This window comes from Lissotriton helveticus, chromosome 7 (assembly GCF_964261635.1).
Source record: "Lissotriton helveticus chromosome 7, aLisHel1.1, whole genome shotgun sequence".
Classification (NCBI taxonomy): domain Eukaryota; kingdom Metazoa; phylum Chordata; class Amphibia; order Caudata; family Salamandridae; genus Lissotriton; species Lissotriton helveticus.
The window spans coordinates 1,695,311,493-1,695,339,040 of record NC_136068.1 but is presented as its reverse complement, the minus strand read 5'-3'; the positions used below and the strand labels follow the sequence as shown (position 1 = coordinate 1,695,339,040).

Sequence of the window (27,548 nt, the reverse complement as noted above, 5' to 3'; positions counted from 1 at the left end):
AAATATCATCAAAGAGGGGATTGATGAAGCAAAGCTTCGCATATTTTGCGGCTTGCCGAAGTCAAGAACCTCGTTTATGTGTAATAAGGTAACAAATGTATGTTTTACTAACGTTTATGTTAAGTTTGAACATAGATAGTGAAGCTTGCACATGTGTTTTACTAAAATAATTTACCCAAGTCACCTAAAATGGCCGCCGCTTGTATTTAGTTACTGCGCATGCGTCAGCCACACTCACGTGTCCTGACGCGTCTGCAGAAGTGGAGGGAAAGTTATGCGCATGCGTAATTCATAGCTGTGCTTATCATGTGGTACTGCTCGTGCCACTGCTCTTGTGACTGTGTCAATGTAGCTAACATTTTAATGCAATAGTTTTATTTCTTGATGATGAGTCAAAAGTACAAATCCTGTGATGTATTTTCATAATGACATTATTATGTATTAATTTGTTTTTCGCTTACTTTTTATGTACCGCGGGGAATGGGGTTTGTCTGTGCCGAGAACCATTTTGGAGGTCCTTCTGCGCCTGCGCGACCTGCCAAGCCAGAGCAGACCTTGAATGATGGAACTCAGCCAGTTGGCAGTGATGAGCAAGATGCTCCTGAGAACGACCCGAAAACTCGGCTGAACCAATCACATGTGCTCACAGAGCATCAATGTTAAAGTTGCCATTGTATTTCTGCACCAGTTCTCATGAGAACCCCAATCTAGTTAGGCGGTACCCTATTATGCAAATGTAGGCTTGAAACTCTATGTCGTGATTGGTGTGCTACCCAAATCCTACCTTAGGACCAATCCAAATTGAAGGATTCTGACACTTTGCAACATTGGGGGGTGGTACACTGACCCCAAACTGTATATCTACCCTGGGTTCACCTAGTGAACCGTCCGACTTGTCTGGTTTAGCTGACCTGTCACTGACCCAACGCACTCAATAGGTGACTGAAGATACAGAGCGCTGCGAAGCACTCTGTCCGAATTTGACCATAGACTGAGGTTCTACTGAACCTTAAAGTGCTGGCAAAGCACTTAGCTGGGAGTTCGCTGACCCAATCGGGGTCTTGATCGATAGCTGCAGAGCGGGTGGAGCGCAGGCGTTGCTTCCGAACTGTGGGTTCCGGTCCTGTCCTGAAGAGGGTCCTGTCCTGAGGGTTTGCTGTCCTGTCCTGAGGATCCTGTCCTGATTCCTATTCCAAGGGTATCCTGTCCTGTCCTGGGTGTCTATTCTGCACCTGCTGTCCTTTGAGGGGTATCCTTCCTTGAGGGTTTCCTGTCCTTAACTGACCCGTGGCCAGGGTTTGGTTTCCACACCTTTTTAGGTAAATATTGCTCTGAAACTCTTAAAATCTTGCACCTTCTGAATTTCTAACTTTTGCTTTAATAAAGTTCATCATTGCATATGTTATATTTTCCATGCCTTTCCGCAACGATTGAAAGTCAATTACATATTTTTCCATAAGTTTGTTCCTATGTCTTCTCACTTGTTAGAAATTATATTTTGCATTTCGGTTTGTAATTTTCTGATATGGTCTAGAACTTCATTGCCTAGATTGTTCAAAGGCCCATTCACCTTAAGTGAAGCGTGTTACTCATTGTAGGCCCTCCTATAGTTACCCACACTTAGTCTGCCCATGTTTAGATAATACTGAATTGCATATTATTTTCTCGTTACATTTTTTCAGTATTTGAATGATTACTCTGTCATTATTTCTTTATGCCTATATAATTTACGTTATCTTGGTTATTGATTGCCTTATTTTACTGTACCTCATGCAAGAAAATATTGAATTTAGATAAACATTTTAAAACTTCCAGTTGTCCGTGGTCATTTAAACAGTATTTGAATGTTATTGTTTGGGTTTGCATTTTGCTGCCTTTCTTTTACAGCTAGCTCCCTGATTCATTGTGGTCATTAGGTACCCGCATCGGTGGATGGTAAGTCGGGTGCACTGAAAATTATTAGCAGGGAACACACACACATCAACTTGGTAGAGCTCGTGAAGTCACCTGATCGATGTATATGGTGATTTGAAAGTATATGGGCCCTGAAGCCGGAAACGGCGAAAACTATTGGTCGGGTGGCCTCGCGCGCTCTATCAGGCGGACTGGAAAGTTAAGGTGGTAAGGGCCAGCGAGGGTGCTCCTCTGGTTAGTTGTCTCCCTCTCCCCTCTTGGAAGGGTGAGGCAGGGGGACATAGAAGAATCTCTGTTCTTCTCCTTTTCCTGTCAGAGGGTCAGTTCACACTATATAAAACGACAAAAAAAATCAGACTATTCTGGAATGTGGGCCACTTTTTAGGTCTCACCTAGGCAGCGCGCATGTCCTGCCCTAGGAGATGACCTTTAGAAATTAGTCAGCTCTTCTCAAGCACTCGTGCTTGTGCTGGTAACCAACTTGCGGGAGCGAGCAGCGGCACACGCGCTAATTGAAAACAGAAGGCCCCTGTGTGCCGCTGCCCGCTCCCGCCAGGTGGATGCCAGCACAAGCACGAGTGCTTGAAAACAGCTGTTTGCATTTGTCTGCTCTTTTTTTTCCACTGCTTGTCTTGCCTTTGCTTTCCCTTCTAAACGTGTTTTATTTCAACTTCTCACAAGCTTGCATTTGCCTGCTTTTTCCCCCACTGTCTGCAGTGATACGGGATTTAGGCGTCTTTCGTCATGTTTGTAAAGTTAGTGGCGCTCCCACACATTGCTATTGCATGTGTGTGGCCATGAAGAGGGAGTGTACGAGCTTGCGTGCAGCGGCAGGCACAAGCATGTGTGCGCGCACACCACTCCCGAGTGTTTCAGTTTTGTGGGGAAACTGTCACCGGAGCCCTTGCTTGTGACATCTGCCTGCTGCAGAGGTAACATATAACCTGCTAGTGATGCTTGATCTATCAACAAAACATTAGAAGCTTTCAATAAACCTGCACAATTACAACCGTTCTCCTGAGTGAGCATGTCAGCTCTTCTCTTGGAGTCAGTTAACCCATAGCTGTTCGTGCCTGCACAACACCGCCACTTTATTGGGTACTGTACAGTACAGTGCAAACATATGGAGTGTTAGCGCCTTTGTGATAAAGAGCATTGTTCACTTGTTGTGCATGGTTTCATTTCATTCTGTGCATGCCTGGGTATACGTGCAGTGTGGGTATTTAAGTGGGCGCACTCACTGCACAAACCGTCAGTGGGTATTCCAGACAGCAGTTACTGAGCCATACTGGCAGGAAGTGACGCTTTGTGGGCGTTCCTCTTGTGGAATAAGGCCCTCTTTCAAACATACTGTGCTTTGTGGGTCACCTTTATATTACCTTACATTCTTATAATGTTTCCAGAGGGGTGGCATTAAAGGTTTTGTGCATTTTCAGCAAAAAACATTCAATTTCAATGCTTCACTATTAGCCGGCGACTGGCAGACCTTTCCTAGTGCTCATTTGGAAAAAGTATGCTACGCTGACTTCAAAAGAAGAGAACGTTTAATAATCAACAGTTTTGAGTTATTGCACCTGTCATTATGACATGTCCTGCTCACATGAAACCTGTTGCCTTATACCACAAATTCGCTAGTGGTGCTTAAAAAAACTTCATATATCAATCTAATTGTACTGTCTGTAGAACTACTATTTCACTTGCTAAGAGCCACTGCTCCCGTCTCCAGACGTTTGTCGTCTTGATGTTATCTCGGGAGTATGATATGTCCCCACAGCAGGCTTTAGCAGCCTTCACATGTGTCTCAGCCTAGGCAGATGCAGTTTACAGGACACGCCCCATCACCCTCCTCCTACCGTTTCACTACTGTGGGCTCCGTGACCATTTACGCTGCTATTTCAACGCCAGGACACTGCTGTTGGTGGTAGCCGTGCGCTCTACAAATGGATATGGATGGATGGATTTACATCCCATAGGAAACGGTTAATAAGGCTTTCCAGTACATTTGGTAAATACCTACACCAGTGGTTTATGTTTTGAGGAGCCAAGAACCATTTAAAATGATGCTTCTTTCACGAGGTATGTTCATGTTATTTTCCTTTAACATATCTCTGCAATCCCTAATTCACCCCTGCCGTTGCAGCTCTGGTGTTTATGTTGGTTTCCCCCTTGCCTCATCCCAGCTGTTTCCGCTTGCTTTCCCAGCCCACCCCGTCCAGCTTTAATTCCCTCCAACATTTCTTTCCCCTCCCTCGTGTTGTTGGTTACAGCTGCCGCAGTAGTAATCACGGTAACAACACCAAAAGTAGAAAATGCATTTTTTAGCCAGTCTATAAATAGAATATATGCAAACACACCAACCTGTTAATTGTTTCTACCTTTTAATGAAAGCACATTTTTAACATGAGAGCATCAAGCAGAACATAATACAATGCATTTTTTGTAAGAAAACGAGGCCAGGTGAATAAAATCTCTATAAAAAAAACTTCTTCCTCCAGCACAGGCGACCATTTTATGTTGTGCTTAAAGGCATTTCTTCTTGCTATTCCTGCAGAGCGCCCAGGATAATGTGCAGCATGATTAACCACTTATTTATTTATTTATTTATGCATTTGAAAGTTTTATAGAGCGCGAACAAGACTCTTGCGGATATCAGAGCACTTTACAGTAAATACAGTTCTTTTGACATAAATAACAGGCTAGTTAATACATATATATAAGCAGTGTGTAAAGGCACATTGGTAAGATAATTTACAATAAATACAGTTCAGTTGGCATCAATAACAGGCTGGTTAAAACACATATACAGACAATTTGCAAAGGCACAGTGGTAAGGTATAGCTAGATGTTATCCCCTTGCGTCGGATAGAGGGAAGATAGGGTCTAGATTGCTTAGTTGGTCCTTGTCCTTGTCAGGTAATAGCGAGGGTAAATTAGGTCGCGATATGTCTTTGACCTTAACTTAGGTGAATTTGGCCATGATAATAGATTTTACCTCCTTTTTAAACGAAGCAGTCAAGGGGTTCAGTTTGATTTCTGAGGGTCAAGCATTCCAAATTCTGGGTGTCATCCCTGAGAAAGTTTGGTTATATGTTTTCTTCTTCTTGAATCCTTGTGGTTTCAGTAGTAGGGTTTCCGCACTTCTTGAAGGTCTGATCCCACCAGAGATCGTCAGTTTCTGTGCTAGATAGCTGGGAGTTTTGTGATGCAGGGCTTTATGTGTCATACATGCTATTTTCCAACGGATTCTGGCTTCCAGAGGTAGCCAGATCAAGGATTTTAGGTCCGGGGAGATGTGGGAATTTCTATTAGAACCAGTGATGAGTCTCGCTGCAGCATTGATTGAGGCTCTTAGCGGTGCCGTTGTAGTTTGGGTAGGCAGCAAAGAGAGATGCTTCCGTAATAGACTTTATGGATAACTAGCGCTTGTACTGCCAGCTTATAGTCATTGTGTGGCAGGAAGGTTTTTAGCTTCCTCAATGTATTTATCTGGAAGTTTGCTCCCTTAGTAACATTGCTGATGTGTTTTTGCATATTGAGGTTGCTGTCAAGAGTTATTCCCAAAGACTTAGCTGAGTCAACGATGATTGGTTGAACGTTGAGAGCCGTGATGTGTTTTATCCAGTTTTGCATTGTGGGGACTTGGGCGGGTGGAGCTATTAACAAGAATTCGGTTTTTAGGGCATTCGCTTTGAGATGGTTTTCTGCCAGCCATATGTGGGTATTCCTAAGTGTTGTGTTAAGTAGTTTGATGTCTTCTAAGATGTGGATCTTAAGTTATAGTTGTGTATCATCCGCGTACATGTGGTATTGCACGTTAGATGCTTGAATAATTTCGGTGAGAAGTTCCATGAAAAGGTTAAACAGAGTTGAGGATAAAGATTATCCTTGCAGTACTCCTAACGTTACTGGGATGGGTTTGGACAGGGCGTTGTTGACCTTGAATTGTTGAGTTTGATTTTGAAGAAATGAGATAAACCAATTTATTACTGATCCTGATAATCCCATTCTATGCTTCAGAAGATCTATTAGGTCCCAAAGATGAGACCTATTAGCTATGCCCATGCTTGTTTTAGGGAGTGCCTCGGCCTAATTGTGATCCGACACTGCTCTGAAGTGATCCCAATCTGCTAACGAGGATGTGCTCATCACAAACAATACAAATGCAAAGTGCATTTTACCAATCACAAATTGAACACTACTTTGCGCAATAATCAGGCCACACTGATGTTTAAAGCGTAAAAGGCCATTTATTAGGACCAGGCTACACAAACATAACAACAACCAAATACAGATTAATCAACAACAAATCCCCCTCAACATCAACTCAACCTTCATACACTCCGGACTCACCTTACATTCCCTTCCATGACCCATTACGTTCTTCATTCCTTTCTTCAGATCTCTCTTAGCATCCTGGCATGCCTCCAGTGTCACCCCCATCATTCACTCTTCCCCCCCACGAGAGGTGGGTGCGCCCGCTAGTGACATCCCCACCCGTCCCAAATACCGCCAACCCTGCAGCCCGTTCTAAACTGGCACGCTCTGCCAACCCTTGAACCCTAATAACTGTAGGGTGGGTGGGAGGCCTTAATTATCTAATCTCACCCGACGATGCCAGAATGCAGGAAGAGTAAGTCACCTTCATCTCCTGCACTTTATACCCACCCCCAAACCTCTCGCCCAAACCCAGCCTGGCCCTTCCCCGCCCAAACAACCCCGGGGGAAGACTAGACTGCGTCTCCACTTCCCCCGGGGCCATGCATCATGCAATAATCTGGCCACACTGATGTTTAAAGCATAAAAGGCCATTTATTAGGACCAGCCTGCACAAACATAACAACAGCCAAATACACATTAATCAACAATAAATCCCCTCCATTATCAACTCAACCTTTATACACTCCGGACTCACCTTCCATTCCATTCCATGACCCATTCCATTCTTCATCCCTTTCTTCAGATCTCTCTTAGCATCCTGGCATTCCACTCATGCCTCCAGTCTCACCCCCATCATTCACTCTCCCCCCCCACGAGAGGTGGGTGCGCCCGCTACTGACCCCACCCCTCACAAATACCGCCAACCAGGTAACCCCCGTTAGGGCGGTTAACTGCCCCCTCCCCCACCGGAACCACTGTGCATCCTCAACCCCAACCACCTCTAAGCATTCCTGTGACACCATATCGCCTCATTCCACAACTTACTGACCACATCTCTCATTTCCATCATAAAATAAGCATTCCCCATTGTCGAAAGATGCACGCCGTCGTCCCTAAAGAGTAGCGGTACTTCCAGTTGTAATCCAGGGCGCGCTATTACTTTAATACCTTTGTCTTTGCAAAAAACCCTCATAGCTTGGTTCAATTTCCTGCGAGCCTTTTCTACTGCCCCATGCTTGATTGCCCCCTTCGAAGTCCATCTAGGAACAAATTCAGTCCATGCAATACAAGTCCCGGCCAATTTTTGCCTCATTACTTTCAAGTCTCTTTGCATCAGCTGTAAGAGCGCTAAACCCGACTACTGAATCAAGTAACTTCCCCCCAAATGGATAATCAAGAGATTCTGGCATCCTTTCTGTGGGGCCATCTTCACGAACCAGGGCAATAGTGCCCCCCATCGCATCCCCCTTTTCCCCTACCAATGCACCTCATGTGGCTGTCCTCTGAGTCCCAGGTTACGGCTGTACACTTGTTGCTCTGCATATTTAGAGTCCCAGTGCATGAACGAATGCGCCACAATCCATGTGACCGTCTTGGCCCCCGGGCCACCCACGCAACCTCAGAGAAGGAAAATAAATTAGTACACGTCCTGAAACACAGCTCCCCCAAATACTGTGCATAACACACCACACAATGGATATTCTTTAGAAATACATTGCTCTTTTTGAAACATTTTGGACATTTTGGACATCAGAAATGTTTCCCTTAACCCCCTTAATAACTTTTTGTTTTGCATGGAAATCCTAGCTAGGGTCACATTCTGAGCTTCCTGAATTCCTAGTCCGAGTAGGCCATGCCTGTAACACACCAGCAGTAGTAAGGGAGACTGCAGCTTAAGCGGTAAAAAAAAGAACAGTTTTGTTTCTGAGGTGGCCACCGCCCATGCCGCTGAATGCTGTGTTTGGCTAATAGCAACGTTGCCAGATCTTCCTTCGAGGTTTATCATTGCTTTATCCCTTTGTCTTTCTCCTTATATTTCACTTCATTTTCTTTTTCTTTCTTTGCATGAGTTATAATCTTATTATGAAAAGTAAGTCCCAGTACAATCAAATAGGTGCTGGTGGCCACCACCTACAACCACCTGTTCAAATTAGCAGTTGCAGGAAACACCCACAGGAGTCATACTGGAGGAGAGCTGCCCATAAAATGGGGGGCTTTCCCTTTATTAAGGATGAGAGGGCAATATACATGAATCCACCACTACATAGCCGTGAACACCAAAGGTAAAGTGTTTGTGGACAGAGAGATGTTGTCGCTCTCTCTTTTGTTTTGTTGTCGTTGGGTGGTAATGATACATTTGTGACACCCCACAGGTAAGTACTCCGTACACAGTTTCATTCAGGAGATCGTGACATGTTATGAACCCACCAGTGAACTAGTGGGATTCTAGAAGAATTGGCATTCTGTTGTATATCCCATTGCTCTGTGAGTTCGCCATACTTTTAATGCCTAGAGAATCAGTAAAGAAAGGTCTGCATGTAGATTTTACAAAGAATTGTCATACAATGCTACCCGGGTCTTGTAAATTGTAATGAAAAACTGTTACATTCTTAATGACACCTGTAGTCTGTCTTACTACTTTGAATGAAGCAAGGAAGAGTTGCTCCATTAAGATGTGTCATCCTACTCTATTTTGTTCTAGGTGACCAGATGTCCGTTTTCAATTATGGATCTTACTTGCAGAGGCTGCATTATGTGGCGTGTGGAGTGATGGTGGATTATTGTATTAGCTGACATGTTTTTATGACAGACAGTAGTTTGGCCTGTAATTATGGAGGCACATGTTATCCTTTTTCCTTCTGTTCTCTCATATATGTAAAGACTGCATTCAAATGTGCCATTCATCGCTCTCAGCTGCAAAATAACAACCTACCTTCATTATTTCAGAGGGATGGACGTGAGCTCAGCTTCCCAGCGAAAATCTCTGATTCGGTGTCAGTTACCATCAAGGATGACTCTGTGGTGGTAGAGCATGAAAATATGATCGGAGTTCAGATCAGCACGAGTGGGTCGGTGACAGTGACCGCCTCCCAAGATATGGCTGACAGCTTGTGCGGAGCATGCGGAAACTTCAATGGTGACAAGGGGGATGACCTGAAAATGGCAAATGGAATGGTGGCCATTTCCATTACAGAGGTGATCACTTCCTGGAAAGCGCAAGACCTAGCAGCATGGTAAGGCCTGCCTTAGATCCGTTTGATTCCAGTGTGAAATGATTCTATTAGATACATTTGTTCATTTAAGAGGTTTCTTACCCTATTAACTATTACCTCTAAACTAAATTCCTTTCTGTGAGACATTCATGGTTTTGACTTTTATACTTGGAAATATTGTACTCTACATTTGCAAGTTCTTTACACCCCTTAGCCAAATTGTTCAATCTAGACTATGGTGTGTTTTGCATATTGATTAGCCTGTTAAAGATAATCCCACAATCCAGGTATTTTTCATTGGCCGCACAGTCACTGTATGCCATACTTGCTTTGAGTTCAGGTCCCAATATAAAGTAGGTAGAGTGCTAAGGAGCCTCTGCGCTGCACCCACTTACATTTGTTGGCAGTAGGATTGAGTCAAAAGTCAATGAAAGGGTCATTGTCTTCGTTTGATTTTTTTAAACAACAAAAAAACGACACTGTGTTACTGTTCTTCTGGTACTAGAAACAACAAACCAATTCCAAAAGTTATTATACATGAAACACAAACAAGGCCAGGCCTAGGAGTGAAGGGGGAATTTAGGTGCTTGTGCTCTCAAACTAGTAAACTAACCTTTTCCTTTCACTCTTTTTCTTTTCAGCAACTCTTGAACTGTTCATCTCTGAAGACTTTTCTTTAACTCTGTCCAGGTGTTGAAGGGGACAGAGAGAAGGATGAGGTGTAGGATATTCTACCATGCTTGCGTTGAACTGAAGACACTCACCATTTTCTCAACTTCAATGATCTCTGCTTTTTTTTCTCAAAATGCGTTTATTCAGATTTTCAAAGAAGAATACTAAATACAACATATAACAAGGCAGCATTTTTCCACATGTTTAACAGATGCACTAGCATTCAGAGGTAGGTGGGGGCAGCAGGCCCCAACCAAAGAAGAATTCCCACACATATCCACGTAGCCTGAGGGAAGGGAAACCACACTGCACACCGCACCTTCCACACACATATCATAGGTCCTGATAGAGTGGCGTGTGCGGAGAACAAGGTGGCCCCAATTACCCTTCATGCCCACTCCCACAGTCAAGCAAGAGGGGGCACCTATGATTTTTAATCAACCCAGTTCTGGTGCCACTTCAGGTGACATCTGTAAACTAAATTCTCCCTCCCGATCACTCCCACCAGTTGCATCCCTCTAACTGACCCTATCACTCCCCACCCACACCTCCCTGTCGTCTCGCTGCCCTTCACTTCCACCAAGCTCGACCACATTTCAATATCTCTCTCTGCATGCTCATCAGTACGCACTATCCTGAGTCTACATTCCTCTGCCACTCAATGATCTATGTTGGTGGGAGGTTCTTCATCTGGGACAGGAAGTGTGTTCACTCCAAACAAGGAAGCTGTCCAATGTTTGCAAATACGTCCTCTTGCTTGAACTGAAAGTGTATCTGTACTTTTTTCCTCAGCGATTTACACCTCAAATAAACTTTTTTTGAATGTGCTTGGGTTTAATCATGCTACTGTATTTCCTAAATTCCATAGCTGCCAAGGTTTCAGATTGCTCATGTGTGACATTTTCATAATTTCAGAGTAATAATGAGTGACATTCAACAACTTTGAGTGACACTTTCTCTCGAGCAAAATTAAGCACTGAATACGAAGGAAACATATAAATATTAGAGAAATTGCACCCAATTGAGAAACGAGAAACTCCTGTTGCATGTGTTAAACCAAGCAATTTAGTGCACAGAAAAACATTAACATCAGAAATTACACATTTTTGAGCAATGAGAAGCTCTAAAAAATGTGAAAACTGTTGAAAAATCCTTGAAATAATAAGTCACTAAGCTACAGCTGCTTTTTCAAGACGACTATTTCATATTCACACAGTGCCTAAATTGCTAGTTAGGACCACATAGCACTATGAATATAGAAGTCAGTAATGCCCACAGCACTAAACAGGGCTCAAATATATTTCTCTCTAGTTACACACACAACCTACAGTGATTGTATTAATCAGTTGAGGTTTAATAAGGTAAACGTATTTAACTTGCATGATCAATGAACACCCTTCATTTAAAGTGTATCATGGTTAGTTTTATATATGGTTACCTGAAGAAGAAAGACCAAAAAAGTTGTAGCAAATTTTTCTCTCTGAACCGTGAGATGTATTTGACCCCCTTAAGCACACTCTGAAAGACATGAATATTCCCTCCAGGATAATATGGGTCTGATTCTTCTGTGCTCTGCTGGAGTCTCACCTTTTGTGCCACCAGAAGCCCAGCGAGCGTCTTCGCCAAGGTTGTTGATCAGGTTGGCAAGTGAGCTGCACAGTGCTGAGAGATAAGTAGCAGGTTGTAGGTGGCTGCACACCTCTCATCTAGGATGGGCAGCCAGGGCCCCTGGGTTTGATAACTAGTCAGGCGCCTGAGAAGGTGGGGGCTGACAGGACTCGATACACAGGCAGACTGCAGGGAAAACAACATCCTGCCAGGACAACAGTCCTTCACAATAATATAACATGCTTGCTAAGCTCATGACCTGGCCTCTTTAATTTAGCAAATGGTAATATTTAACAGCTGCCAGCATTGGTCTTACACTGCAACGCATCTGCTCAGCCAAATGCGATTCACCGTAGTACAGTTTATTCGAAATGTTTGCACAGCGCACAATACAAGATATCACAAGTTTGAATGTGAATTCATATGTGATAATGAATAGAAGGAGGCCCGGTGAAATAAAGTATATGCCCAGGATTACACAATTTGGTGAAACAGGAAAGAGCGAGTGACAGGGAAAATCACGTTGAAAAGAGGCCTTCTTTACTGCAAAGCAGGTCGGAAGGCAGATACGATTCTCTCTCTTCCTGCTTCCAGATGTCCCTCTTCAGACGTTCCAAAATCACATGTTTGCATGCAGGTGATATCTGCTGCTAAACGAGACGTACATTATTGGCGCACAATGAATATCTAGATCACTAGCCTAAGAGTAGCATGCTCATTCTTAAACAGGTGTGTCTTTTTAAACATAAAATTCAGGCATGTCCAATGCAGACGTCTCTTAACCCCTTAAGTGCTGCCGTCGGCCAACGGTCGTCACGGGCACTACCTCCCCAGTGCTGCGTGCGACCGCTGGACGTCCAGTTCAGCACCGGATAATGGACAGCGCAGCACTGGGGAGGTTTGTTTACTAGCTCCCATGTTGGACTTTGAGACAAATATGAGGAAAAGTGCGGTGTAACATATCTTTAGGCCCCGTGCCCCATCGTCTGTGAAATGCTTACCCGGGTGGGGGCTGTTGAGCCGGGCGTGAAAAACTTCCTCCTGATGACGCTCACTCCGTTTGCACTTTCTCCTCAGTACGGTGACTGTTGCCATCCAATGATCCGACACAGCAGTTATAGTCGGACAGGTACCTTGTTCTGAAAGAACATGCACAGCACCGGCACTGCATTCACATGTTGCCGCTGTCCTGAAATGAATTGTCCGGATTTTATTTTTCTCACCTGACGACCCAGACCACGTGGCAGTGGCCTTCATGATCGCTGGAACAGAAAACATGATGTCAAGAAGGCTGCGGCTTCCAGGAGACATAGCCTGTCCTCGGTCTGCTGTCCAGGGACAGAAGTCTGTCCTGAGTGTCTGCTGCAAACGCGGTCTGTCACTGGCTCCCTGAAGTGATGCCCAGCAAGGACTGAATGCAGCCAGCCATGCGGCCAGCCATGCGGGCGATTTGTCACGGCCGGGCCCGGGACGAGAAAAAGGCAGTTAGTTCGGCGAGCACCATTATTCTGGAGCTTGTTAACCACTGTAACCAGCCCCTCGCGCTGCTTACTGTTCCTTCAAAACAAACTCCCCGCGTTCGGCAGAGGATGTGACGTCACCCGGCGGCGCCAGTATGGCTTTATCTCACTTGGGCCCCCTCCCCTGGCTGTGATGTTAGTAGCAAATTACGCTGCGCACTAGCGTGCGAGAGTGGAGAGCCTGGCGGCGGTAATAATTCCGATACATTATAGCAGCCTGTGAGCTGCCTAGCAGCACTCAGCCTAGCTAAGCTACAGTACCATGCTGGCAGGAGCAACCCGGCTCCTGCCACACTCCATAATATACTGCTTTAGGCAGCGCTTTGCAGATGCTCCGACACTATGCAAATGCGTGACAATGCATTTCAGTGCGGTGATGCGGATCACCACACTGAAATGCGTTAGAGTCACGCGTGATGCGTGATACTTGGCAGGACTGGACAGCACAGTTATAGTCGGGCAGGTGCCTTGCTCTGAAAGAACAGACTCAGCACCGCACCCGCAGCCACGTGTTGCCTCTGCCGAAATGAATGTTGGTCCGGATTTTATTTTTCTCACCTGACCCAGACCACGTGTTGTCAGCCTTCCTCCTGGCAGTGGCCTTCATGATCACTGGAACTGAAAACATCAAGAAGGCTCCGGCTGCCAGGAGCCATAGCCTGCCTGTCCTCGGAGAGAGTCTGCTGTCCAGTGACAGACGTCTTCGTGAGCGACCGCTGCAAACGCGGTCATTGGCTCCGTGATTGTATGGCATGATCATGCCGGCGATTTTTGATGGCCCGGAACGAGCGGAAGGCCAGTTCTGTGAGCACCGTGATTGCGGAGCCCATTGACCAGTAACCGCCCCTTGCTGCTTTCTGTTCCTTCCGAAAACAAACTTCCCGCCTTCGATAACAGGACCATGGGCGTCCGCAGAAATTGTTCCAGGGGGGAGCAAAATGTTAACGTCATCACCATCCTCCGACATGATGTGTGCCAGGTGGGGCACAAGAAACTCTGGGGCGCAGGAGGAGCCATGGGGGGCAGGAAGCAGGCCGCATATGATCTCATACACCATAGGGTTGTTGTGCAACAGCCATCTCTTTCTTTTGTGGCACCCCAAAATTCATACCTGCCCTGGTCCCTAAAATTACCCACTAGCACCCCAAAACCCATATCCATCCTGAACCCTAAAATTACCGCACCCCACCTAAAACTCATACCCTCCCTGAACCCTAAAATTACACCCCTGGCACCCCAAAACCCATACCCACCTGAACCCTAAAATTACCCCCTAGCACCCCAAAACCCATACCCACCCTGAACACTAAAATTATACTCTGCCCCCCATAACTCATATCCGCCCTGAACCCTAAATTACCCTCCTGGCACCCATAACCCATACCCACCTTGACCCCTAAAATTGTCCCCCTGGTACCCCAAAACCCATACCCACCTTGAACCCTAAAATTTTCCCCTGGTACCCTAAAACCCATTCCCACCCTGAACCCTAAAATTATCCCCCGGCACCCCAATCCCTAACCCACCGTGAACCTTAAAAGTACTCCCTGGCACCTTAAAACCCACACCCACCCTGATCCCTAAAGTTACCCCCTGGCACCCCAAAGCTGAACACTACATTCTGATTGTGTATCGTGCCGCCTCCCTGTTCAGGGTGGATCTCCTGGTCCGGATCGGTTCGCCATGTTCCAGTTCCGCTCACCCTTCTCTGGAGCTGTTCTGCCTGCCCTGTCCCTCTTCCGGACCCACCGAGCCTGCCTCCGTGCACACTACCTGGACCTACTCTGTCTGGTCTGGTTCTTTCTCCTTTGGACCCGCTGTCTTCACTGGCACACAGGTCTCACTTCTCTTAAGTTGCTCTAACCCTCGATGAGAAAGACTCGGAAGGGCTGTATGATCATTTCTACTCATGGATACATCTTACATATGCCTGCTCGTTGTCCCTCCTCCCTGCTCTGGACTACAGTGGTGACTACACATGGACTCAGCCCCTCTACTCTTAGCATCCACGCTTCCTAGCCCATCTGGATATCCCCCTCTGTACTGACTTATGTCTAACACTTCATTTACATTCGTTTTCTGTTTGTGTTATCTTTCTTGATAAATGATGAAAAAGGGTTCAGGCAGATCAGGTCGTTTTTACCCCTTTTCTAGGTTTGCCCGGCGTTAGCCGCTTCTCACCCAACTCACGATTACCAAATAAAGAGGCAGGCGCTGGAGACTGGAAGGCAGGAAACAGGAGTTTATTTCCGACGGAACAGAACACGTCAAATCAGACAACAGGGTATCTTCTCGAGGTGCTCTCTCGACATCTCTGAGGCCTGGCCTCTTATACACTGGTTTATTACTTTATTACATGCAACACATTCTTGGAAATGCTTTGAAGTACGGAAAAGGCGTCTTTGGAATCCCCGGTTCAGGCCCGTTCCCACACATATCTACAGTAGGAGTCCCCACCCCAATCTCAGCATGATGGCTATCGCGCAGCTGGATATTCCGCTGGGAACAGGAATGCGGGAGATCGATCGGATCTAGGGGTGTGAGGGCATCGATTAATCCCCGCTCCTTTGATGTGAGGCGAGGTCCTACTGTAGGGACAATAAACCGCATCTGTTGGGCTAAGTGATGGCCTGGGGTCGGGCCGGACAATCGGGCAAGGAGGAAGAGGTTATCAAAGGACCCGTTTTATGGATGAGATGAAAGAGTGTGGGGGTTTCGGCACGGGATGTGGCTCGGAGGCAGGGTCGCGCTGGAGGTGCGTTATGGCCCAGGCAGGAAAGATCGGGGGCTGTCCGAGCGCGGGGGATGTTTAAGAGGCGAGAGGGCGAGGGGGGGGAAGACGCGCTGGCTATCGACAGTGGGCAGGGAGATCATGGCATTCAAAATGGCTGCTGCTTACGGGCACGCATGGATCTGAAAAGAGACAAGATGGCGCCGATAATGTTTACGCCATGATCTAGGTATTAACTGTCCTCCCTTTTCAACATATCTAGCCAGCTTGTTAGTTTACGTCAATCCCCATTATATTTCTTATTTCGAGGTCATACAATGCTTTCATGTGTTCAGTTTTGAAGTCCGAAGTCTTAGGGCACATGCAGTTAGCAATGAGCGAACACAAAGGTGGCAAACATTGAATACCTAGGCAACACCCACACAGTATCACGACCGGTATCAATATAAATGTGAACAACCTCCATCCCCAGTCCTTCAGAGTGCCCCAAAACCAGCTTCCAAGCGACCATCCTTCCTGTTCCTGGTGAACCTCTGAGGAAAGTCTGTGGAGGTGTTTGATTGCTTTGTAGACTGAGGGCGAGTTATCTGGCACGTAGGTGCAACAGCTGGATCCAATGATGCGGCATGCTCCTCCCCGGTCAGCTAGAACTACATCTAGAACAAGGCGGTTCTGAAGAGCCACCAGGCGGACTGCCTGAAGCTCGGCCGTATTGTTAGTGAGGATGCCAGCCGTGATGTTCATGGTCGTTTTCTACTGCCTGGGTCAGGTGTCGGATGGCGCGGCTGTTTGCCATTGGGCCCCACAGAGGAACAAGTCCCTTCACTGCTTTCAGGAACTGTGCTCCAGTGGAGTCGGCTTGTTCAATGTCTCTTGCGCGCTTCTGCCGGTGATGGTTGGCTGGGGCCACGTACGTTGGAGGGAGAATGAAGGCGACGTAGCAGGTACCCCCCAACTTTTTAGAAGCCACGTGTAAGCTTTGGTGCCACAAACAAAGTACATATTCGGAGAAGCAACAAAGGAGGGGGGATCGATGGAGTCCAATGTTCTGGTGATGTGGCAGGAACTGTGACCCACCGGCTGTGTTCCCAAGCCTTCGAGGCACACGAGGCCCGTGACATTGATAACACACAGAGCCACCGTCAGAGTGGCAGCAGTTCGTTTCCGTAAGTAGGAGAAGGTGGGTCTGGCTGGAATATGGAACACCTGCATTTCGACTCGCTCCTTGGCAGGGATGTCCATCTGGAAGGAGGAGCCAGAGGTCAAAGGACAAAAGGGAGCAGACGTCCTTCCGGTTTTGTTCAGCCAGAACCCGTGGTAGAAGTGTGACACTGTTTGACCAGAAGTGGCGTTGTCCTTGTAGCTCTCTTGCAAGAGGGTCAACCAGGCAAGGCAAGAACCGTGAACTGAGAAAGGGGAAGGGATGAAAGGGATGGAGTGTCCAGTGGCATGCGGGAGCAACCCGCAGATCCAGCAGTTTGTGGCGTTGGCGGCAAGGTTGTGTTGGTTCAACAGTTGCACAAAGGAATTGTTCCAGAACTCCCTACGCCTTTCTCGGAGCTGAGGCGAAAGGGAGATCAGGTGATGTTCTTTCATCGTGGTTGGCTGTGCAGTGGTCAGCAATATCTGATGAGCGGGTGCGCTCTCTTCCATGATCCAGAAGGAAGTCATGAGGAGGAGGACAATGAAAAGAGCAATTGTCTTCGATTTGTGTATACTGTCAGTCTTTGGGTTTCGATAACGGGTATTTCCTGTTGCTTCCGTCGTCTTCTTATCTGGCTCTTCCATCATCTTCTTATCTGGCGCTTCCATCATCTTCAAGGTGCTCGGTAGTGGGCAGAACCGCTGACTTCGTTTAGCCTCTCTTCGGGTAGCCCTTGGTTGTGTTTAGGCTACCGTTCTGAGATTCAACTTAGTCTGTGGTTCTACTTAGCCGAAGCTCCCTCCTTTCGACTCAAGAAATACCCTTCCCTGGATGGCACAGTGGGGTCAGAGAATTTTGCAAGTTCGAGTGCCTCGGTATCAGGATAACAGTTCAATGATGGCCGGTCTTTGTTCAGCAGTTCTTCTTGGGTGCCGATGTTTTCTGTCGTGGTCAGGGTCGAGGAGACCTTCTTACAGTGGTGTGCGTGCAGCCAGTGTCGCTTCCCCTCCACTCGAAGAGCCGTTCGGGTGGTGATCAGTACTTGCCAGGGGCCCGTCCACCGGGGTTCCAGACTCTTCGTCCGTTGGAAATTCCGGATCAGCACATAATCTCCCGGTTGGATATTGTGACCCGGACCCCTGGAAGCATCGGGGATGGCCTGCTGCACCTGCTGATGAATGACAGACAATGTTTTAGTCAATTTGCACAAGTAATCGGACAGTAGGACGTCTGGGACATCGTGAATGGAAGTCGGTTTAGGGGCAGTCCAGAGATTCATGGGTCGCCCAAATGGGGTCAAATGGTGCTTAGTGGGAGTGGAGCGCATCGATAGCAATGCCAGTGGGAGGGCATCTGGCCATTTAAGTCCTGTGGTGGCCACTATCTTTGACAGTTTTAGTTTCAGTGTGGCGTTGTGTCGCTCAACTAAGCCAGCAGATTGGGGGTGAAAGACGGCGTGGAACCTCTGTTTTACCCCCAGCCCTTTCAAGATTAGTTGGATAACTTCAGCTATGAAGTGGGGGCCGTTGTTGCTCCATAGAATTCGACAAAGGCCGTAGCGAGGGAAAAATTATTTCAGTAGTACTTTGGCAGTGGTCATGGCAGTGTTATCACGGGTTGGATAGGCTTCTACCCATTTGCTGAAGGCACACACAATGACTAATGCATACTACAGGTTTTGGCATCTTTCTAGTTGGATGTAGTCCATCTGGAGGATCTCAAAGGGATGGTCGGGGACCCCAAACCCTCCCCGGGGTACTACAGTTCCTTTCCCAGGGTTGTGTTGCAAACAGATAAGGCATTGCTGGACCAGGCGTCTAGCTGAGTCGGGTATTTTGTCGTTGTGCCAGACCTTGGAGATGAGTTCGATCATGGGGGCAGATCCTATGTGCGCAGGGGAGTGAGCCATAGTCAGTATGGGGGATCAGGTATGAGTTGGGTAGCAACCATTTGTTAGTGTCCTTTGTCCGCCAGCAGCCTTCATCGTCTTTCAATCCCACCCGTGCCCATTCAGTCAATTCGTGTGGTGAGCTGGCCATCTGGATGTCCCTAATCGTTTCTCTTGCGTTAGTCCATCTTTCTGCTTGCGACCTGGTCACATACATGTGTGTCGTTGTCCTATTCTCAGCTGTGGTTCGGGCAGTGGTGTCGGCCAGCGCGTTTCCCTGTCCGACTAAGTCTGTCACCTTCTTGTGTGCCTGACATTTGATTACCGCTAATCGTTTGGGAAGGAGAACTGCTTCAATCAAGGCGGAGACTGAGTCTCCGTGGAGGATGGGCGTGCCGTGGGACGTCAAGAATCCCCTTTCCCTCCATAAGAGTCCAAAATGGTGAACCACTCCGAAGGCGTACTGGCTGTCCGTGTAAATGTTTGCAGTAGTCCCTGTCGCTATAATACATGCTCGTGTGAGGGCAATCAGTTCTGCCGCCTGTGCGGATCGCTGCGCGATGCGGGCAGTTTCAACTACGGTTTGGGCTGTGGTAACTGCATAGGCAGCTGAGGTGGTACCGTCGGGGAGTTTTATGCAAGAACCGTCTACCCATAGCTCTCCGTCAGGGTCTGTGAAGGCGGTGTCCCGGAGGTCAACTCTACTCCTAGTCTGTTCGTCTGTGAGGGTCACACAGTCATGTACAGGGGGGACGTTCGGGTCGTTTTCGGGCAGGGGCAACAAGGTGGCTGGGTTCAGTGTGGTGCATCTTTTCAGCGTAATGTGGGGTGCAAGCAGGGTTAGTTCGTACCCGGTCAGTCGTGCGCTGGTCAGGTGTTGCATCTTAGTCTGGTTTAGGAAGGTGTCAACAGCACGGGGCACTAATACCGTGAGGGAATTCGAGAGTACGATCCCCTCGCTTTGTCGGATAGAGACAGCAGCGGCAGCTACGGCTCGGAGGCAGGCAGGCAAGGCTCTCGCTACGGGGTCAAGGGTGGCAGAGAAATAGGCACATGGTCGTTGCTTGGGGCCAATGGTTTGAGTCAGGACAGACAAAGCGCACCCCTCCCTTTCGTGAGTGTAGAGAGAGAAGGGCTTTGTGTAATCGGGGGTTCCTAGGACCGGTGCAGAACAAAGGGCATCTCGAAGTTCTTTGAAGGACGATTGGCATTCGGGGGACCAAGGGAGTGGGAAGGGGACATCTTTGGCTAGTAGGGAAAGTAGTGGCTTTACAATAAGGCTGAAATTTGGCAACCACTGCCGGCAGAAGGAGGTGAGGCCTACCAGGGAGCGGACTTGTTTCTGGGTCTTTGGGACAGGGGTGTCTAGAATAGCCTGTATTCGATCGGGTGTAAGTTTTCTCCCGTCTTTGGACAAGAGGTGGCCTAGGTAGGTGACCTGGGGTTGGCAGAATTGCAACTTCTTCTTGGAGACCTTGTGGCCATTTTCCGCAAGGAAGTGCAAGAGTTGGATGGTGGCTGTGACCGCAAGTGGAGTGGTGTCGGCCGCCAAAAGGATGTCATCGACGTACTGTACCAACACCACTCCCTCCGGTAGCTGAACGGCGTCCAGCTGCCTCTTGAGGGCCTGGCTATAGATGCTGGGGCTTTCTGTGTAACCTTGGGGAGCTCTACAAAATCTATATGAGCGGGATTTTAACGTGAAGCCGAAAAGGTAGCGGCTGTCCGGGTGGGTGGGGATGGAGAAGAAAGCGTTTTTGAGGTCTATTACAGTGAAGGTGGTGGCTGTGGAAGGAATCAGGGTCAGAATGGTGGCGATATCTGAGACTACAGGGTACTGAGGTACAACTACCTTGTTGACCTCTCGAAGGTCGATGATGAAGCGGTACGCTTTCTCATCTCCTTCGCCCTGCTTCTTCACAATGGGTAGGATAGGGCTGTTGCAAATATTGCTGACTACTTCCTCTACCACTCCTGCCTCTACCAGGGACTGGATTATCATCACCAATGCCTTCTCACCTTCGGGCGATATCCGATATTGTGGGAGTTTTGGGAGTATCGCATCTTGGCGGACAGTTATGCGCACGGGGTCGATCATCATTCGTCCTACATCAGCGTCAGTTTTAGCCCATAGATACAGAGGTAGAGAGTCAAGTAAGGATGCGTCAGTGTCAGAGATGGAGAGCATGTGTCGTGCATGATGATGTCTGAGCAGAGTCGGGTTATCGTACAGAATACTCGAACCCCGTCCTGTGAACACCTGATAGTAGCTCGGAAATGCTTCAGTAAGTCAAGTCCCATAATGGCATCGGGGGTGTTGGAGGAAAGCAGAAACGTCGTGTCAGTGGTGTTACTGTCCAAGTCGAAGGAAACCGGTGCGGATAAAGGGTTAGTGGAGGGCGTTCCATCAAAGCCTATTGATGTTATGTGTGAGCCAGACAAGGGTGCCCTTGGAATCAGTCGTTTAGATAACGCACTACGTGTCGCGCCAGTGTCTACCAGAAATGGAGACTTCGTACCTAGGACCTTAGCGGTGACGTAAGGACCTTGCTGGTCAACATAGAGCTCGACTGGATCCCTTCCTTGCCCTTGGCAGTCCTATGCGAAGTCGTGGGCGTTGTCGCAGTCAGACTGTTGGCACTGATTCTGTCGGGGGCGGTCAAATGTGTTCGGTCTGCCAGGTCTGTCATTGTTGGTGTCGTGGGTGTGCCCTCGTCCCTGCCCTCTGGTCCTGGGGCCATTTGCCATGTCCCTTGTCTCTTTATTTTTAATCATTTCCAGGAGGACCGGGCATTGAGACTTCCAATGGCCAAATCCTTTGCAAAACGCACACTGGTTCTCATCGAGGTCTGTTCGTGGAGCGCCGGGTGTGGGTGTGCGGTCTCTAGGGGATGAATTTCTAGGGGCGTTCAGTTGGTAGTTTCCTCTATACCGTTCCCTTCCTGTCGTCACTCCCTGCAAATTGAGCAATCATCACTCGTTCTTTCAAGTCCTTTTTCTTTTTCTCAGTCGCCCTCTCGTTCTCGTTCTTTTGGTGTTCGTAATACTGAGCCATCTGAAGGATAGCTGCAGGTTTGGAGGCCCCCCAACTACTCTCGCTCGTCTGTAACTTTTGGGAGACCTCTTGCGATAGCCCCTTTACGTAGTTTTGCACGAATAGGTGTTGTCCGGTTGCGGTGGTCATGTCTTGGCCACTGTACTCGGAGAACACCGTCTCAAATCGGGAGAAGTATTCTGATACGTCTTCCTGGGGTTTCTGACGGCAAGCCGTGACTACCGACCAGTCTACCTTCTTCTCTGGGATCAATGTCTTTAGCTTCTGAACTATTTTGTCCGGGAGTTCCAGTATGTCTTTTACAGGTTTCTTTCCGGGCTCTCGCTGCCTATCTAGTTCACTGAGTTGATTCCAGGTATGTCCGAACAGATCTGTGTGGTTGGCTTTTCGGATTTGCTTCCACACATCAGCCGGCAGACATAACCCGAAAAACAAATCAATGTCCGCCAGAGTCATTATGGTTGAGCCCAAGGCTGTACCTAGTTCGGTATAAAATGCTGTCGGGTTCTTTCTTAAATCGGGCAGGGTTTGCCTAAAAGTTAAAATATCTTGCCGATCCCATGGTTGATAAACCCAATTGTACACAACCCTCCCTTTTGCCTCTGCATGGTTGATATCGTCGTTCGTTCCCTGACCTCGTGGGGGAACCCAGTAGGGGGCGGCTTCTCTGATAGGCATCATAGTGTTGCCTACTTCTGATGAGGACCCAGTTGTCTCGGGAACTGTAATCTTAACTTCTGGTTTCTGTGAGGTGGCGGAAAACCTCAAGCGTTTGCATGAAGAGGTCCGCCGCGTCACGCTCGGCCTCGTCTCCAATATCGACTTTTCTATATAACGCAGGACCCCGATTCTGATACCTATTCTCATATGCGTTCAGGGTGTGGTAACTAAACCGTAAAATGCCGTCTGTGGCTACCGGCATGCGAATTGTGCATATCCATCGTGTATTCTTCGCTCTCCTTCCGTTCTACCAGTGCCTTTGCTATCTTGTCAATTCCCTCTCGCTCATCTTTGCTCAATCTATTCAGTCTACTCGGTGGTTGTTTGCTAGTCTTGGGTTCATCTGATGTCGTTACTAATGCGGCCGGAGCGGAGGCCGTGAGGGCTGGGGCACTAGCTTCAAGGTTATTCTCATTTGCACTCGGAGATGGCAAGCGCTGTACTAGGGGTTGGGAGGGGGCATATGGAGGGGGCATATAGATGATCGGAGGACCTAGCAGCAGCTCATTGTTCGCCCGTTGTTTGGAGGTCAGCTCAGGGTAGAGCGTAGAGGGGGTCCTAACAGGACACTGGCCTGTCGACTCAGATTCCTGTTTTTGTCTGGCTTCCTCCCTTTCTTTTATCTCTTCTTCTAGTTTCTTAGCGGCCAGGTGGGCTGCCTTTCGTAACTCTTTTCCTATTCTCGCTTCTTCTCTTTTCTTTCGTTGCTCTGCTTCTTTGCGCCACATGCCGAAACTATCAAGCATAGTGGGCGTAGTTTTATTGTTACAAAGGGCTGTTTCCAGCACGCTTATTTTTGTGTCATCGAAGGATCCTATCAGTGGCCACTGACTTTCCTGATCCTTTTTAGTATATTTGTTCCATAACTTACTATAAGCTACGGCGACTAGTCCATATTTTAAAAACATATCCTTATTAGGGGTGCCCTCCAGAGGAGCCGGATGATCCACCTCTAATAAGTGGTCCGGGCTGAACCAACTACTGACCAATGGGGAGAAGATAGGCATGACGGGTTACAACGGGGACAAAAGTCTGCACTACCTATCCTTCACTACTTTGTGAAGACTGGACAGAATATTTCTATTCTGCAGTATTCGCAATTTAGGGAATACCCAAAGAGAGAACCAATATCGAACAATTAATGTCCGTTCAATCAAACAATCAGTGGCGAGAAAGAAATAGGCACGACGAGTTACAACGGGGGCAAAAGCCTGTGTTACCTATTCTTCACTATCTGCAAAGGAGGACAGAATACTTTTATCCTTCCCCGTTTGTAGACAGAGAATTCTCGAGAAAACAATCCTCGAACACACAATGTTCGGGCAAACAATCAATCAGTGGGGGAGAAAGATAGGCACGACGGATTACAACGGGGGCAAAGGCCTGCGTTACCTACCCTTCACTACCTGCAAAGGAAGAGAGAATACTTTTATTCCTCTCAGTTTGCAGACAGAGAATCTCCAAGAGAACCAACAATTCGGAGAGTAATACTAGTATTTTCCAATCAAACAATCAAATATTTCCAGTTTGTCGTGTTACACGACCTTACCCGGACCGTATGGACAGTTTCTCGTCTTCCGCTTCCAGCGCCCGATCGTCCTCTATTCTCCGTAATTGCTGTGGCACTCCTGATGGTTCCCAGTCAGGACCGTAGATCACTCGAGAGAGGTCTGCTCGGAACCAGTGAAGTTCGGATGATCGGCTGCCAGACGAGGGTCTATCGGGCAGGTGCACTTCCCGATCGTTGCAGTCGTTCACTCCGTCGTCGGGACCTCTCCCACTGGATCCACGTGTCGCTGATGGGCCCCACGTTTGGGACGCCAATTGATGAAAAAAAGGGTTCAGGCAGATCAGGTCGTTTTTACCCCTTTTCTAGGTTTGCCCGGCGTTAGCCGCTTCTCACCCAACTCACCATTACCAAATAAAGAGGCAGGCGCTGGAGACTGGAAGGCAGGAAACAGGAGTTTATTTCCGACGGAACAGAACACGTCAAATCAGACAACAGGGTATCTTCTCGAGGTGCTCTCTCGACATCTCTGAGGCCTGGCCTCTTATACACTGGTTTATTACTTTATTACATGCAACACATTCTTGGAAATGCTTTGAAGTACGGAAAAGGAGTCTTTGGAATCCCCGGTTCAGGCCCGTTCCCACACATATCTACAGTAGGAGTCCCCACCCCAATCTCAGCATGATGGCTATCGCGCAGCTGGATATTCCGCTGGGAACAGGAATGCGGGAGATCGATCGGATCTAGGGATGTGAGGGCATCGATTAATCCCCGCTCCTTTGATGTGAGGCGAGGTCCTACTGTAGGGACAATAAACCGCATCTGTTGGGCTAAGTGATGGCCTGGGGTCGGGCCGGACAATCGGGCAAGGAGGAAGAGGTTATCAAAGGACCCGTTTTATGGATGAGATGAAAGAGTGTGGGGGTTTCGGCACGGGATGTGGCTCGGAGGCAGGGTCGCGCTGGAGGTGCGTTATGGCCCATGCAGGAAAGATCGGGGGCTGTCCGAGCGCGGGGGATGTTTAAGAGGCGAGAGGGCGAGGGGGGGGAAGACGCGCTGGCTATCGACAGTGGGCAGGGAGATCATGGCATTCAAAATGGCTGCTGCTTACGCGCACGCATGGATCTGAAAAGAGACAAGATGGCGCCGATAATGTTTACGCCACGATCTAGGTTTTAACATAAATGCAACTTATTGAATCAAAAATCATCCATTGATGTCCACCATTTTATGTCAGAGTGGTGTCTCCCTTAAAATATACTCTTTTATTCAAATGTTACTTTTCTTTCTGCTTAGTAATTTACTTAACAGCAACGGTTCTAGGCAGTCCATCACTATAATCCAATAATTATTTGAAAAGACTTTGCCCCAATCTTGTTATTGTGTCAGAGCGCGCTGTAAAGTCTGAGGTCTCCTGGTGCTTCTGACTAAATTATAAGATGGAAGGTGGAGGGGGCAGAGGGTACTCAGAAGGATCTAGAAAAGAGCAGAGTCTCCAGGTGTTGTCTACATGTGACGTGCGATGAGATGCACAGGAGTTCACATAGAAGAGAGTGCCAAAGGGACGGTGCAGGAAAAGGAAGCCCGCGTCTTGTCCTACTGAGCCCTGGGAGGCAGAAGAGCTTCAGAATAGAACAGAGAGCGCGAGCTGGAGTGAACCGTGGCTGGAGCACCATGTGCAATGCATAGTGGCATGGGCGTCCGCAGGGGGCAGGGCCAGGTTTAGCGCTGGTGGCACACCAGTGCGACAATGTTAGTTGGTGCCCCCAATGACCACCTCCACCACGGATTCTATCACTAGCACCCTTTAACAGTGACCAAGTCTACCTAACCACTCTCTCTCAGATGCATTGAATTCGTTATATAGCGCTACTCATACCATTAAAGTATGTCAGAGCACTTTGCATCACAAACACATTACACAGAAAATCAATCATACTTGTGTAAATCAGTGTATAGGAAATGTTACATAAGCCACAGGACTAAAAGTGTAGGAGTCATATGTCATCCAGACTGGTAGGCAGTATAGTTTAGGAGTGCTTGGTGTGGAGAAGCACAAACTCAGAGTCGAAAAAGAAGCAGCATAGTTGGGAGTTTTCCTTAATAATAAGAATCAATTTCTACCCAAATTAAACATTTTTGCAACATTAATCAATGTTCTGTACTTAGCAGAGTGTATGCACTTCTATGATGAAAGTTAATACCTCACTATTCTATATTAGGACTTTAAGTTATAAATTGCAAGTAACAAAAGGATGGCTCTTTTAAAAGCAGTAACCTGCTGATCTATTTACATTAAATGCACTCTAATCTACTTGGCACACGTTCTTTGCAGTAGGCATATTAACCCTCTGTGCTACCTTCACATAAGTCGAAATTTATCCTCAACTACACAAAACTCTGATCTCTGACCAGGAAAAACATTAATCACAGGAGTTATCTTGACACTTTTGTGAGGCCCCGTAATTGTAGGAGGAAAGGAATGCTCAGTAGATGCTTTTAAAATCATAATTCATTTGTAAACACAGCACCCCCAGGAAGCCAGCACTGGTGCGATGGCACTTGCCACATGTCCTAGAGCCAACCCTGGCAGGGGGGCAAGGAGGGGTGCTCCGGGGGGGGCAAGCGCCCCTCCTTGCCCCCCCCTGCGGACGCCCATGAACAGGACATGACGTCACCCAGCTTTATCTCACTGCTCCCCCCACCCTGTGATATTAGTAGCCTTTGTGCACTAAAGTGCGAGAGCTGACAGTTGCGCAGCTGACATAATTATGATGCATTGTAGCAGCTAGTGAGCTGCCTAGCAGCACCCAGCCTAGCTCAGCTGCAGCACCAAGCCAGCAGGAGCAGCCCGCGCTGCTAGCTGCCAGCTGACAGCCACACTCTATAATATTGCAGTTTTAGACAGCTGCTTTGCTGATGCTCAGACACTATGCAAATGCAGGACAATGCATTTCAGTACAGTGATGCAGATCACCACACTGAAATGCGTTAGTGTCACGGCTGATGCGTGATACTTGGCAGGACAGAGTAAGACAATATTTTTGCAGACACATGCACTATTGCGCATGTGCCTGCCGTTGCATTATTTGCTGGGCTTAACTTTCAGCAGCCCTAGCCCTCAGTGGCCTACCAGGCTTTAGGGCCACACCCACTGTAAAAGTAAAGCAGCCTCGCTAACTGAACACAGGCCGGGCGCATTAGGCTTCAGTCAGCGCTTTCAAAAGCTGTGTTTCAATCAGCGACGATGCACACCCCAGGTCCTATCTCATCACAGGGGAGGGTGAGATCAGCACGACTCACAGATCCCATCACCCCCTCTGACAAGATGAGTTTTACTTAGTCATAAAAGTACGTGCGTTTCAGCAGTGCATTACGCTTTCCAGCCAGGAACCAATTCAAATTGCCTGCACGTA

The 27,548-nt window shown here is 47.7% G+C and overlaps 1 protein-coding gene across 1 annotated transcript in view; it reads left to right on the top strand.

The window, feature by feature from the left end:
• LOC144769642 (uncharacterized) overlaps nt 1–27,548 on the top strand; it is a 1,000,462-nt gene that overhangs the window by 181,361 nt on the left and 791,553 nt on the right. Inside the window, exon 20 of the mRNA XM_078653818.1 lies at nt 9,019–9,305. Coding sequence (XP_078509944.1) covers nt 9,019–9,305 — 287 coding nt within the window. The remainder of the gene's footprint in view (nt 1–9,018; nt 9,306–27,548) is intronic.